The sequence below is a fragment of the Wolffia australiana genome, chromosome 5 (assembly GCF_029677425.1).
Source record: "Wolffia australiana isolate 7733 chromosome 5, ASM2967742v1".
NCBI classification, from domain to species: domain Eukaryota; kingdom Viridiplantae; phylum Streptophyta; class Magnoliopsida; order Alismatales; family Araceae; genus Wolffia; species Wolffia australiana.
The window spans coordinates 6,105,202-6,119,946 of NC_135839.1; the positions used below are offsets into that span (position 1 = coordinate 6,105,202).

The 14,745-nt window shown below is 43.0% G+C and overlaps 1 protein-coding gene across 4 annotated transcripts; it reads right to left on the reverse strand.

The window, feature by feature from the left end:
• Positions 1-1,568: 1,568 nt before the first annotated feature.
• On the reverse strand, positions 1,569-14,261 carry TGH (SWAP (Suppressor-of-White-APricot)/surp domain-containing protein). 4 transcript variants are annotated; one of them, XR_013581429.1, is made up of 18 exons: positions 14,084-14,261; positions 12,357-12,447; positions 12,188-12,282; positions 11,979-12,082; positions 11,838-11,899; positions 11,684-11,758; positions 11,335-11,462; positions 10,930-11,005; positions 10,779-10,847; positions 10,588-10,665; positions 10,238-10,385; positions 9,667-10,129; positions 9,329-9,601; positions 9,134-9,256; positions 8,881-9,048; positions 8,288-8,812; positions 1,982-2,074; positions 1,569-1,832 (listed from the first exon to the last, which is right to left on the reverse strand). XR_013581429.1 is itself a non-coding variant. In XM_078574982.1 (17 exons), exons 1-16 carry the CDS (start codon positions 14,213-14,215, stop codon positions 8,303-8,305), a joined length of 2,595 nt encoding a protein of 864 aa, XP_078431108.1. In that variant the 5' UTR covers positions 14,216-14,261; the 3' UTR covers positions 1,569-1,832; positions 8,288-8,302. The 4 variants fall into 4 exon arrangements, 3 of the variants coding, with proteins under 3 accessions (XP_078431108.1, XP_078431107.1, XP_078431106.1); XM_078574982.1 differs by lacking the exon at positions 1,982-2,074; XM_078574981.1 differs by lacking the exons at positions 1,569-1,832; positions 1,982-2,074 and adding an exon at positions 2,146-2,591.
• Positions 14,262-14,745: the final 484 nt, after the last annotated feature.

The window sequence follows — 14,745 nt, forward strand, 5'->3', positions numbered from 1 at the left end:
TTAGGCCATTTCCACTGTCGTTGGTGATTCACGGCAGCCTGCGCACGTGCCTGTCCACGCCCCTAGCGGGACGGATCAGGTACTGTCCGCGCGTGTTGGGCGTATGGGCTGATCGGCGTGTGCGCGCGCCAAGCGCCGAGCGCCAAAGCCAAGCGCCACGCGCGGGCGCCAGCGCCGAGCGCTGCACGCGGGAGCGGGAAGTGCTGCGCGCGAGTGGGGCACGCGCAGGCCGGGCGGCATGCCGTGGGTGCAGCGCGCGGAGTTGTGCGGGATGTCCCGCAGCGGCCGCGCGGGCAGCGCACGCATTGCGTGTGCGGGGCGCGCAGTAGGGAGACATCCCGCCAGGAGACTAAGGCAAGTGGCGCACAGAGAGCGCCGAGACGGCACAACGGGCGCGCAGCGCTCCTGCAGGTAGTGTTGGGCGCGCAGCGCCCAGCTCGGGGGCGTCGAATGCGGCGGCATCACGCAGACTGCGCGCCAGAGTGTAGACACGGGTGCTGGTGGCGTGTGTGATCGTCAAGGCAGGGGTGGCGTGTGTGATCACCACGCCCGCAGGCGCGCGGTGCCCGGCCCGGCGCACGGCTGAGCGGCAGAGCGGGCGCACTCGCACGAAGCGGCGGCTCTGAGGCGGTGCGCCGACATTACCTTGGCGCAAGGCGCCTCGCCTCGTTCCTTGTAACAACCCTCGTCTTCCCCCATGTATCCGTGATGTAATCTTCAAGATATTAATGCAATGACCAAATTCACTGACGGTGCCTAGCACCACCATTTCCTCTAACCCTCTATGCGATCTTAAGCAATCCCAAGAGCTTACGCTGCAAGAGATCAAGGCGGCTCAGTGTTCTGCCCAAGCACTGAGGCCGGCACACGCCAATTCCGTGCAAAGAGTCCTAGCTCGAGATTTGACCGTGTGACAACTGGTTTCAGAAAACCAGGTTTGTCAAAACTACCCTATACAAATGTATGGATTTACATTATTTAATTCCATGAATCCCTCTGAGAAAGGTTAATGAAGTATTCGTAAAATTGTATTCTCCAATCATCCAGGGTTCAATGAGAGAGAGCAAGAGAGAAAACTAAGGTAAAGTTGGAGTTCTTCATTGATCCTTCTCAACAAGTTTCTTAACATTTTTATCTAAATATCAATGCATAAAACATAGATCTATACATCTCCATTTATGATATTACTCTGACTTTTAACTTCATCTCCGTACAGATACGCATCGGAATTTATGATATTACTATGAATTTTAGCCTTCTTCTTCGATGTATAAAATATAGAGATATACACCTCCATTTTGGGCTTCTTATCCAGGATACTCTGTGCAGCATCTAGTCCTCTTGTACAGACATTCGTACACATATATGCAATTAAAAATTGGGAATTTGTAATAAAATTCTCAACCTTCATGAATAATACTGAGTCTAGTCGTATATAAATGAAAAAAATCTAATAAATAAACTTATACCAAAGTTTCATAATAATATAATGTTTTCTCAAGAGTTGACTTAGAGTAAAATTCAACCTATTTAACTCCACTCTTCTAGTCAGGCCATTGAATCAAGGATGACAGCAGATCAATTTATTAAATGAAGCATCCATATATTACAAGTGATCCATTTCAATGAAGAGAAGACCTAATCAGTAGCCTTCCATTTCTCTTAAAATGTGGACAGTGGTCCATCTACTATCAAAGAAACAATGGCAAAACACTACGATAGACTGGGGAAAAAACACAACTATATGTACTTGGGGAGGCATGAGAATTTGTGAATTTTTTAACACACATGTACCTCAACCCATAAAGTCAATGGTATCCTCTGTGGCTTCTCTGAAAAGTAGAACACTCTAGAATGAGACAGCTAAATTAATTTCTCTCAAAAAAATAACAGTGAACCACAGGACCCGTACGGCGGCAAAGAGAGATGAAGAGAGATAGAAAAGAAGACAAAAATATATGTTAATAGAGAGGGAAGTAACCTCAATCCGGAAAGTATGTGGACTCTTCTTTGGTTTCTGCTAAGTAGAACACCAGATAATGAAAAAAAGAAATGACCCATCCATTAATCTCTCCTAAAACATTGACAGTTAACCAAAATATATCAACAGCAGCGAAGAGAGAGAGAGAAGAGAGAAAACAAACATAGAGAGCACAAATATATGACCGGAGAATCAGTGGAGTAATACAGAACGTAATATAGTGGCTATTCAGCGAACAAGATACACAGCCAGCTGAATTTCAGCCCACTTAAGTCACTTATTCCCTTGTGGGTAAAAGTCACTTAAAAAACATGTCACATGTGGTCCACATGGGAGTTCTAAAAAGAAGCAAAAATACATGGGATACTTATACTACGTGGGGCAAGTACACTACGAGAAACACAATAAACTTCTCTGGATCTTCTTTGATAAGTAAAATACAAGTGAAATGGAAATCTGAATGACCCATCCATTAATCTCTTTGAAAACATTGACAGTTAACCACAATACCTCAATGGCGGGAACGAGAGATAGGTAGAACACAAATACATGTGCATATAGAGATGGATGAAACCTCAATCTGGCAAGTCTGTGATGTCTTCCATGGTTTCTGTTAGATCATCACGGCCCAGTTAAATCCTAGGGATCTAATGGAAAAACTAACATAAAATGGATTTAAATAAAGGCCCAATAAGGGCCCATTAACGGCCCACTAAGGACCCATTAAGGGCCCAATAGTGAGGGGCCCATTTAGGGAATATATTAGGTCCATTAAGGACCTAATATATGCTGGGCCTGATTTATATCGGGCCCAGCCTCCAACAGCTATAAATATAGCTGTTGGAAGTCCTTTTTGAAAAAGGGATCTCTTCTGCAGCTTTTTCCAACGGTCAGTTTTTGACCGTTGGACAAAAGCATTAACCTCTCTCTCTCTCTCTGTGAAAATTTGTATAAAAGGGCATCTGTTTAGTAATAAAGATCAGTTCATTTTGCCCCAATTTCTCTGTCTCTTCTCCACACTCTCAATTCTCTCTGCAGTCCACTATCTCATCTTTTCCTACAATTTATTACAAGGTATCAGAGCATTTCCGATCCTGAACTCAGCAGAATTCAAGAGTGCAGTGTGGTTGGAGGCTTCTCAGAGAGAGTTATCTCCCTGATCCAAGTGCTCCTTGTAGTTTCTTCCCCTGTCTTCCGTCACGAAGCAGGACATCAATTGTGGGTGGCTTTCTCAGAGGATTTCTCCCTGAGTTAGCGCATCTTCAGCAGCTGAAATTCCCTGCTCTTAATCCAAGAGGCAGGCCCCTTCTTTTTGGTGAGAATCTACTCTTATTTTTGGAAATTATGGGTGGCAAAACCAGAACCAGAATGGCGGCAAAAGCAGAAAAGTGGAAGAGCTTTCATCCAAGGCTACTCCCACAGCTCCAAATGCTCAAGTTACTGCCCTCGTCACCGCCCCAGTCCAGACCAGACTTGTTTTGCCCGATTCGGACATGAAGTACAATGGCCTTAACGGCCAAAAATGGGTGACGATCGCTGAGAGAACCCTCAAGGCGATGTACCTGGGCAGACACTTGTCTGATGAGGCGCCTGCAGAAGAAGATCCGCGCAGTGAAGTCTGGGAGTCCGAAGAGGCTCTCATCACGAATTGGATGATCAAGAACATGGAGGATGAACAGCGAGATGATTATCTCCTGATCAGCTGCGTTCGAAACCTATGGCAGGAAATTAAGAAGTCGTGTGCAGAAATGTACGGCGATTTTCGAGTGTATGATCTGCGAGAACAAGAACGTACACTAAAGCAAGGGAGCTTGACGATCTCCACCTATTCTGCACGACTGAAGGCCATTTGGAGAGAGCTAGATGTCCTATGGCCCACAGGTGATAAGAGTTCACTCTCTTACACTAGAGAAGTCAAGTTCAAAACCCTTCAGTTTCTGATGGGTCTGAATCCGGAATATGAGACTCTACAGAGTCAACTGCTGCATAGGGAACGATTCCCTACATTGGCAGAGGCAATTTCTGAGCTTCAAGGAGCAGAGAGCCGGAAGAAACTCGGCACTAAAAATGGTGAGGCCCCCACCCCTACTGCAGCAGCTCATCTAGCCAAGAAGGAGCCGCAGAACACCTCTGTGCCATCTCCGGCACCCCAACATCAGAAAGCAACACCGAAGGAAGGTAATACTTCGGACCTAGTCTGTGGATATTGCAGGAAGACCGACCACATCAAAAAGGACTGTCGGAAGCTGGCGTGGAAGGAAGAACAGATACGGAAAGGCACCTGGAATCCAGGGCAGCACAAGAAGGCCTACGTGGCTAGTGAAGGGGGGGAACCTCTCTCTACTGAAAGAAATGAGGCAGGAAGCGAAATCCAGAAGATGATACAGTCTGAAGTAAGCAAGATTTTGCAGAAAATGAGCTCCGCATCATTGGTACAGTCGGGTAAGCACTTTGCATTTACAACATTTAAGAACACTACGTCAATTTCGGCATCTTGGGTTTTAGATTCAGGGGCGACAGACCATATGTCACCTCACAAGACACTGTTTCAATCCAATGAGATTGAAACAAAGGATCTTAAAGTATTTACTGCAAATGGGGGAATCTTAGAAGTAGCAGGAAGAGGGAATATCATGATTAAAGGAAAGAGATTGGAAGGAGTGTTACATGTACCAGAATTAAAGGCTAATCTTCTGTCTTTAATTCAGTTGGTAGATGATACGGGGTGGCGGTTTATTTTAGACTCTGATTCATGTTTTCTCTGCCTAAAGGGCACCGGGCAGAGGATTTCGTCTGTTAGCAGGAGAGGAGGGCTTCTCTTGCTAGACGATCTATGGGAAGATGGGGAGCAGAAGGTGACCTATGCTGCCCAAAGCGAAGAACGGGTCATCCTTCTCCATAGGAGACTAGGACACCCCTCATTTCATATTTTGAAACATTCACATCCTCAATTATTTAAAGGAATTTCGTTTGAGCACCTTAATTGTGAAAGTTGTCAATTCGCTAAACATAAACGGTCACCCTATCCAAGTACAAATCTTAGGGCCCTCTCTGCATTTGAATGTCCATAGTGACGTATGGGGACCTTGCTCCATATCCGGCTTGGCACATCATCGGTGGTTCATCTTATTTGTGGATGATTTTTCTAGATATACGTGGGTATATCTACTGAAATCTAAGGGCTGAAGTCCCATCTATTATTACTCTGTTCTGTGAAATGATTCACAATCAGTTTGGTAAGAAGGTTAAGAACTTCAGATCCGATAATGCTAGGGAATACTTCTGTGGAGAAGTTAATCAACACATGGAAGCAAATGGAATAATTCACCAGTCATCCTGTGTGAATACTCCTCAACAAAATGGGCTTGCTGAGAGGAAAATTGGGCATATTATGTCATATGCCTGAGCACTTCTATTCCAGGGAAATTGCCCTAAGAATTATTGGGCTGAAGCAGTAGCAACAACCACCCATCTGATTAATAGGACAGTATCAAAAACATTGAATTTTTATGCACCTATTCACCTTTTATCTTCTGAATTTCCAAGTGTTTCTTTGAGAACTAATCTGCCAGCCAAGGTGTTTGGTTGTACAGTGTATGTCCACGTACATCATGCAGGAAAATTGGACCATAGGGCCATGAAATGTGTGTTTCTGGGATACTCCACCACTCAAAAAGGCTACAAGTGTTATCACCCAAGCTCCAGAAGGTTCTTCATTTCATCAGACGTTAAATTTGACGAGTTTCGAATGTTTCATGATGAAACAGTTAGGTCGGATCTCTATCTGGACTCCAGTGAGACAGACATTGAGGATGGTGAGCCCAGCCGAATTCCATCACCGGAACACAGTGAACAAGAACCTGATGAGAGCACAGCTCCAAGTCCGGCTGAGGAGGAGGAATTCCATACACCAGAGGAAGTTCCAAGTGAAGAAATATCCCCTGCTATTGAGGATCATCCAAGTAACAACGGGTGGTCCATTGCCATCAGCAAAAGTGAGCGAAGGTGCACAAAAACTAAACTTTATCCAGTAAGCAATTATGTTTCGTACATTCGGATATCTCCAGAATATAATAGAGTTGTTCAAGCATTAATGACAGTATCGGTCCCGAAGAACGTCAAAGAAACTATGGCCTACCCCGAGTGGAAGAAAGCGATGGATGAAAAAATGGAAGCACTAGAAAGGAACGGTACTTGGGAGTTGTGCCCACTCCCGGCTGGAAAAAAGGTAATAGGCAGCAGATGGGTATTTACCATCAAACATCACTCGGATGGATCAATTGCTAGGTACAAGGCCCGACTGATAGCTCAAGGATACACCCAGTCCTATGGTATTGATTACAATGAGACATTTGCCCCGATAGTCAAACTAAATACGGTAAGAGTTTTGATTTCCCTTGCAGCAATACTCAGATGGAAACTATACCAGTACGACGTAAAGAACGCTTTCTTACATGGAGACTTAGCGGAAGAGGTATACATGGCACCACCCCCTGGATATTCCGTGAGTGAAAGAGCTGAGGATGTATGCCATCTCAGAAAGTTGTTATATGGACTTAAACAGTCTCCCAGGGCCTAGTTTGGTAAGTTTTCAAAGGCCATGATCGCAGCTGGATACCTCCAAAGTGAGGGAGATCACACCCTCTTTATAAGCCATGGTGAGGAGGGAAAATTAGCAGTTTTAAAAGTGTATGTAGATGACATCATTATCACGGGAAATGACCATGAAGAAGTCCAGAGGCTTGAGAAGCATCTTTCCTCATCATTTGACATCAAAGCTTTAGGGCTTTTGACATATTTTCTAGGAATTGAAGTTGCATATTCAAAATCGGGGATTTTACTCACTCAACATAAGTATATCCTGGATTTACTAAAGGAAACAGGAAAATTGGACTGCAGACCATCAGCTACTCCAGTCGATGTCAATGTGAAGTTAAAGGCAGAACAACATGACAAAGACGCCCCAATCGACAAGTCATCATTTCAAAGACTCATTGGCAGGTTGCTCTATCTGAACCACACAAGGCCAGACAGCTTTTGCTGTGAATTCCCTCAACCAGTTCATGAACGACCCACGAGAGTCACATCAAGGAGCAGCAGATCGGATTCTGTCCTACCTCAAGGGTTCTATTGGACAAGGCCTACTGTTCCGATCAGGAGGTGAGCCTAGTGTAGTTCTTTTTACTGACTCTGATTATGCAGGTTCCTTCGAGGACAGCCGATCCACATCCGGCTATTGTAGCTTCATTGGAGGTAACCTTGTTACATGGCGCAGTAAAAAGCAGAAAGAAGTTTCCCTTTCGAGTGTTGAAGCAGAGCTTCGGGCCTTAAAAAAGGGCGTATGTGAAGGCATGTGGTTGAAAGGCATCTTACAAGACCTACATCTATACCAAGGCAAAGGTATGACTCTTCTTTCAGATAGCAAGTCGGCCATCGCCATGGCCAAGAACCCGGTTCAGCACGAACGCACCAAACACGCACGAGTGGCTAGACACTTCATCAAGCAGAGCATTGATGATGGCTTCATCATCCCACAGTATACTCCCACCTTGGAGCAGACTGCAGACATTTTCACGAAGGGGATCCCAGGACCACAATTCCAGGCCTTGGTGTCCAAGTTGGGCATGATTAACATCTATACCCAACTTGAGGGGGGGTGTTAGATCATCACGGCCCAGTTAGGGCCAATTTTACTAACTTATGGGCCTGAGGCCATGTACGTGTAATAGACTAATCCTAGGGATCTAATGGAAAAACTAACCTAAAATGGATTTAAATAAAGGCCCAATAAGGGCCCATTAACGGCCCACTAAGGACCCATTAAGGGCCCAATAGTGAGGGGCCCATTTAGGGAATATATTAGGTCCATTAAGGACCTAATATATGCTGGGCCTGATTTATATCGGGCCCAGCCTCCAACAGCTATAAATATAGCTGTTGGAAGTCCTTTTTGAAAAAGGGATCTCTTCTGCAGCTTTTTCCAACGGTCAGTTTTTGACCGTTGGACAAAAGCATTAACCTCTCTCTCTCTCTCTGTGAAAATTTGTATAAAAGGGCATCTGTTCAGTAATAAAGATCAGTTCTCTGTCTCTTCTCCACATTCTCAATTCTCTCTGCAGTCCACTATCTCATCTTTTCCTACAATTTATTACAGTTTCTGATAAGTAAAAAAAACCAGAAAATGAGAAAATAAACGGCTCATGCATTAATATCTCAAAATGTTGACAGTGGACCACAGGATCATAATGGCAGCAAAGAGAGTCTAAAAGAGAGCAAAACACATATGTGCATAGAGAAGGATATAACCTCACACCCAGCAAGTCAGTGGCGTCTTCTATGGCTCCTTGACCTCTCCCGTGATCTCGAGCGCCTAGAGGGAGATCGCTTTCTCCTCTCATGGTGCTTGGAATGACTCCTGCTTCTGTGGGAGGAATGTTGCTTTGAGTGCTTCTTCTTCCTCTTGGAACCCGAGTCAGAGTGACTGCCAGAGTCGGTGTCTGAGTGAGAATTCTCTGAATCATATCCATCGCTTGCCCTCCGTCGATCAATGGCCTGATCTGTTGCGTTCTGTTGAGCTGATTTGCCCTTGGACGAAGATTCCACCAGCTTCGTGGGATCTCCAATCCCACTAGGTTTCCTTGAGACGGGCACGGATGGATGATCAGGAACTGCTAGCCCTAGCTCTTGTCCCAAGGACTGAAGAAAATCTCCAGCAATCAGTTTGTTTAATGTCGAATTCGCTCCGGCCTTCGACTCTGCAATGGTGGCAGAAGAGTCCAAAGCTTTTTTTTCTCCCTCCTCCCCATCTTCTTCATCATCTGAGAATATCGCCTGTCAAAGAGAAAGAATAATCAGCTTAACAAGAGTCAAACAAAGGAGAAGGAGAGAGGGGAGGGGACCTTGTACAGATCGACAGGCCTCTCAGTGACCGCGGTATCAGGCTCTTGAAGATCTGAAGGCTGAGAAGGGGCCGCGTCAGCGGCAGCCTCCTGCAGCTTAGACTTGAGAATCTCTGGCATGATGATCAAAGTCTCCACCTTGCTTCTTGCTCTGGGAGGAGGTGGCGGCTGCGAGATTCCCATAATCAGTATTTTAAAGACCCACCAGACCAAATACAAAAATAAACGATTTCAAGAAGCCCATAAGAGTCACCTTTCCCATGAACGGGTCGATGAGGTCGAAGCGCTTGCACAGGATGGGAGCAGGCCGCCATTGGAATTCCTCCCTCTTCGGGTAGTTCTTCTCTTTTTTCTTCTCTGCCACAGCCGCTGCATTCTATATCCAGAGAAATCAACAGTCTGTTTACATGGGTTTCCAAGGTAATAATGGAAAATGAGAATGGTATACCTCCTCTTTGGTGCCGCTAGACACAAACTGCATTGCCGCCACTGGTGGCACCAGAGTAGAGGAAGACCTCTTGTTCTTCCCCTGAGACAGGGCCTCAGCAGCAGCTTCAAAATCCAGGCGCTCTCTTGCCCGCTCTGCCTCCGACATGCTGCCGACAACAGAAGAAGATATGGATCGGAGCCCTCCCTCATACTTGTCCTTGATGAACTGCTCAAATCTTGCCTGCTTCAATGGATCATCCCTGAAGGGCTTCTCTGACTCTGGAACGCCCGCCTGCAAAGAAATATCACAACTCTACTCCCAAAGAAGAAGATGATGATGAAGAAAACACAACTTACCAGAGACGAGGGCATGGTGAAGGAGTCGGCGAGGTGGTACTGAAGTTGGACGGGGGTAGTGGTTTCCTCTGTTCTCTTGAGAGGCTTCTCACCAAGGATACGCCCACGAGCCTCCGCAGTGAGCTTCTGGGCAGAGGAGGCAGGAGCGGGGATCAACCTCTGGTGTGGCCGCTTCTGCTGCTCTTCCCACAGCTTCCTGACGTAGAAATCATAACCATTTCCCCCGCGGAGGAAGGAGAAGAGGGGATTTGTCTTGTTTTTCTCTTGAGAGAGGTCTTCGTAGATCTTACCGCAGCGAGAGACCAGGGCCGCAAAGCCCTCGATGAGGATCCTCTGGTCTTTCTCCTCTGGCGGGGGAGCCTCGGGAGGGGGAGGCATATCATCTGTCTTCCAGGGAGCTTGCAGAGGAGTCAGGAACTTGTGATACGGTCGAAATTCTCCCGGAATCGCTGGTGGAGGAAATCTGCAAAAACCCATTATCCAGCATGTTGGAGATAGATAGAAAGATAGACAGGTAGGCAAATAGACAGACAGATGAATGGACAATTAGACAGAAAGAGAAAGAAACTACCTTTCGATGAAGTAATCTACATCAGTAGCCAGCCTGAAGCCGACTAGCACACCATGTTCCTTGTCAGTCAATCTCAGCTTGGAATCTTGTTTGGTTCTCAAGGTTTCCATGGGTTCCTCCTCAACATAAGGTTCTTCAAACTCAAAACCTGAGGAGCAAAGGCGACCGTTTCATTGATAATCTCCAAACAAAGAATGACAGCGATTCGGTGAGAAAGCAACAAATTTCTTGCAGTGAAATTTTCATCAGGACCTAAAAACAGCAGCAAACACTAATAGGGATGTGTAATTTCATCATGTATCTCCCGGAATCAACCATGATTCCATTGCAATTCGGTCCCCGCGAATTACCAGATGAGAAGATATCTTCGTCTTCCACACCAGACTCTTCCAACGCGCCAATTCCAAACCCAGGTGCAGCTTTTCCTGCTGGTGGTAGGGCGATGAAAGATAAATCAAATTAATAAAGTTGAAAACCTTCAAGAGCCACTGGGAGTTTTAATAGAGTTCAGGAGGATGCATGTGGTAAGAGAGAAACTTGCAGTTAGTTGTAAAAAGGCCCCTTTTTGTCCCCTGAGCTTTGCTTCCAAATACCATCGCGGCCTTCCTATCTGGAAGAGAAAAAAAAATATAATATTTATAACTGAATTTAAGACTTACATTATATTTAACGTGTTCTCAAATAGACTCAACCTCTAAACTCTGGTGCGTTTTTAAAAGGGTCAAATCCTAATCCATGCAGGTCTTTCTTAGGCTCAAGAACGAATACCTGAAACATAATTTTAAAAAGGAAAGATGAAAATGGTTTGGATTTCTCGCTAAGGAACACTAAAGGATCATGAAAGGAGTTCAAATCAATTGCCTTCGACAAATGAGTCAAAGTAACCAAGGTAGCTGCTAAGAGCTAAGAGGCTCCCAGAAAATTAAAATCGATAAATATTCAGCATAAATAATATCAGAGATTTTTCTGGGAATTCAAATCCTACACAAAAAAAAAGAATGATATGAAAACCAAATCGTTCAAGTTGACCTTAAATACTGCAATGAAGTTTAAAAGAGAAATATAAGATATTTCTCGCACTGTACACAAAAACCTACAGGCGTATCCTTGTGTATCTCAAAAATATCGACAGATTTAACAGCTCCGGGGTCATCTTCTACAACGTCTGATGTTCCATTGTTTCCAGTGAGAGCAAGAAATGCTTTTCGTGCTTCTCTGCGAGCATCTATTTAAAAAACAGATTTAATTAGTTGCAGGGGAAGTCAAGGCAATATATTCACGCATATCCTACATAATTCTGGTTTGAAAGAGCATATTCCGTATAATATCATAAAAAATCACATATTCATTGAAACATGATCTAGTACACAAACTATACTCGAGTAAGAAGAGTGAATGTAGCTTCTGAAATTAATCTCAACCGTAAGGTTTGAACAAACACCATACCATACAATTTTCCAGAGTGAGAATTTTTTATAGAGTGCCCGTGACGCCATCCCATTTTCATCAACAGCTTCACACCTGTTATCATCATATTTATTTAATTTTTCTCCTATTTCCGTACAAAATGACGATAGGAGAGTAGAGGACAAAAACATACCAATAGAATTAGCCGCTGGTAGAACTATCTCGTCAGGAACTGGACCAGGAATAGCAGATGGTCTAAAATAAAAAATGAAACAAGTAAATCAACGAAACGGGGGAAATTTTGATAAAAATGCTTTAAATAAAGAGGACAAACCTCATTTTCTGATCCTTTTCAGCTTGTTTCCGAGCAACCTCCGCGGCTGTGAAGCCAAAGGTATCAAATTGAGAAGAAGTTTCAAGTCCATGTCCCCCCATTTCCTAAAAATAACAGTTTGCGCCAAATGTTAAGAAAATATGACAAATCATAGTTATCAGAGAAGCAGATCCCGAATATTATTTTTAAAAAGAGACTTTTGGACGTACCACTTTCTCATCATCATCTAAGAAACTATATACGCTCTGTTTCTTTACTTCTGCTCTATTCTTTCGTGAAGAAGTAAAGGTCTGAGGAGTCCAGCCTGAAAATTAAAGTCAATAATAGTTACATATTTTTAAGGAAAACTTCAGCGTCTTAGGTTTTTATAACACTAACCCTCTTTTGAACCGACTGTGTTGTAGTACCCGGCCGAAAATCCTCCAGTAAAAGCACCATGAAATCTTCGCCGTCCTTCCTCATCGGTAACCTGAAGATATCACCAAATTAACAAAAAGTTCATTTCATCAATGCATTAAAGATGAGAAACTTCATCTTGACTAGCATATGAGAGACTTTTCATGCAAAGTGAAGAACATTTTGAAACATGATGGGTTGATGAATTGTTTCATATAGAAAGTACAATCAGAAAAGCAGAATTTCGCCTTAACACGTGCAGAACAATGGGAGAAGTAAACAGTGAAGCCTGATACTTCTCATAATAGAATGGCCAAAATTCTTTTAGGAAGTAATTTCCAGGACATAGAGAGGATTAAGAGACGAGGAAATGAAGAAAACTGGATAAAGAGACGCATTTTGATGGATTCAAATCACTAGAAGCCGGACATCAATGGAAATGATCGTTATCTGAGATTTAATAAAAAGAATTTCTTCAATGAAGGAATCAGAACTAAAAAATAAAAATCGAGTAAGAATGTAAAATGGAGAAACTCGAAATCATTAGTGAATGTCATTTATGAAGTATTGAAATAAATTATCAGGACAAGCGATTTTAAAAATATTTTATTTACAAGTCAAAAATATCAGCGACTGTGTTAAAAAAAAAATCATGCTTTGAATACAAAATACGCAAAGCCTTAGACATATGTGTTCAGCGTTATTTGAAACATGAAACAAACAACGGAGTAGAATGAGTAAATAAGAAAAAAGTTAAGTTTATCAACATACTAAAGATGAGAAACTACATCTAGACTAACCTAGAGGGACTCTTAATTCGACGTGAAGAATGTTTGTCAACATGACTGATTGATAAATTGTTTTATGTAGCAGACATTTTACCCCAAAAAATGCTGAAAAATAAGAGCCAACTGCGAAGCCTGATGATTTTTAAAGTTGAAAGGCAACACTTGCTTTCAGTGCGAGTTTCCAAATCATAAAGAACTAAAGAAACCAGGATGTGAAAAAGAGAAAAATAGAAAAACGAAACAGGGAAAAAAAGAAAACATGACGATTCGAAGAACGGTTCCACAGAAAGTACAACCAGAAACGCAGGAGAATTACACTAAACGTGCTGAACAATGGATAAAGCTAACTGCGAAGCCTGATTCTTTATTTATAATTGAAGGGCAACACTTACCTTCAGAAGGATTTTCCAATGAATAGAAAACTTTAGAAACCAGAAAATCAGAAAATAGGAAAAAACGCCATTCGATGAATTCAAATCACTTAAACCCTTAAATGGACTACAAAAGACGCAAAGCCCTCGAAATCCGTCCATATCGTTTAAAAATAAAACATTAAACCAACAACAGAGAAAAATACAAGGCTCAATGGGGAAAATTCCAAAGAAGAAGGATAGCAACAAAAGAGAGAAACTGAGATGCTCAATATGTAAAACCAACTACGAAGCCTGAAGAATTGTATAATTAGTGGGTCCAAATTATTTTCAGATGGAATTAACAGAACATTGAGAGATTTTAGGAAAAAATCCATCTTTCGACAAATTAGAGACACAAAAGCCCTTAAAAACGAATATTAAAACAAGCAAATCCTTCGAAAACCACCCATCTTCGTCGCTTGATCAAAAACATGAAATTAAAAACAGAACAGAGTACAAGGCACAAGATTAAAAGCACAATCTAAGAAAATAAGAGCTAAGAGCCGACCTCCTGCTTCCAAACAGGCAGACTCCGCATCTGCCCGGCATCCCCAACAGCCTTCCTCTTCCGACGGGACATCTCCTCTTCTCTTTCGATCGGCGTGCCATAGAAGACGAAATCTTCATCGCCCTCGTTCATCTTCCCTCTCGAGAACGCGAATCCAGACACATCCACACGAAGAACTTGGCAAGAACTAAGAACTCCCACAAAATTAATACAAGGGCTTTTTATTAGCGATTTTGGCCCATTAACTTCTTAATGGGCCACCATTTTGGCCTTGTTGGGCTAGTCTTGACTTTTAATGGGCTGGAACCAACCAAAAACCATGCCAAAATAGTGGGTGAATGAATTGATCAGACCATCTCAATCAATCTACTTTTTTTTAATAGTGCTGGATAGATCATCTCAATCAATCTACCTTTTTTAACAGTTCTGGGTAGATCATCTCAATCAATCTACTTTTTTTAATAGTTCTGGATAGATCAGATCATCTCAATCAATCTACTTATTTTTAACAGTTCTGGATAGATCAGACCAGCTCAAGCAATCTACTTTTTCTTAACAGTGCTGGATAGACCATCTCAATCAATCTAATTTTTTTAATATAGCTGGATAGATTATCTCAATCAATCTTGTTTGTTTAGCAGTGCTAGATAGATCATCTCAAC

Bases quoted from the DNA above. Each gene is read 5' to 3' on its own strand.
- TGH (XM_078574982.1), bottom strand. From the start codon at position 14,215: ATGAACGAGGGCGATGAAGATTTCGTCTTCTATGGCACGCCGATCGAA. The intron at 11,900-11,978 runs GTTTGTCCTCTT...TTTTTATTTTAG, and splicing joins GAAAAGGATCAGAAAATGAG to ACCATCTGCTATTCCTGGTC. The intron at 8,813-8,880 runs GTCCCCTCCCCT...TCTCTTTGACAG, and splicing joins GGCCTGTCGATCTGTACAAG to GCGATATTCTCAGATGATGA.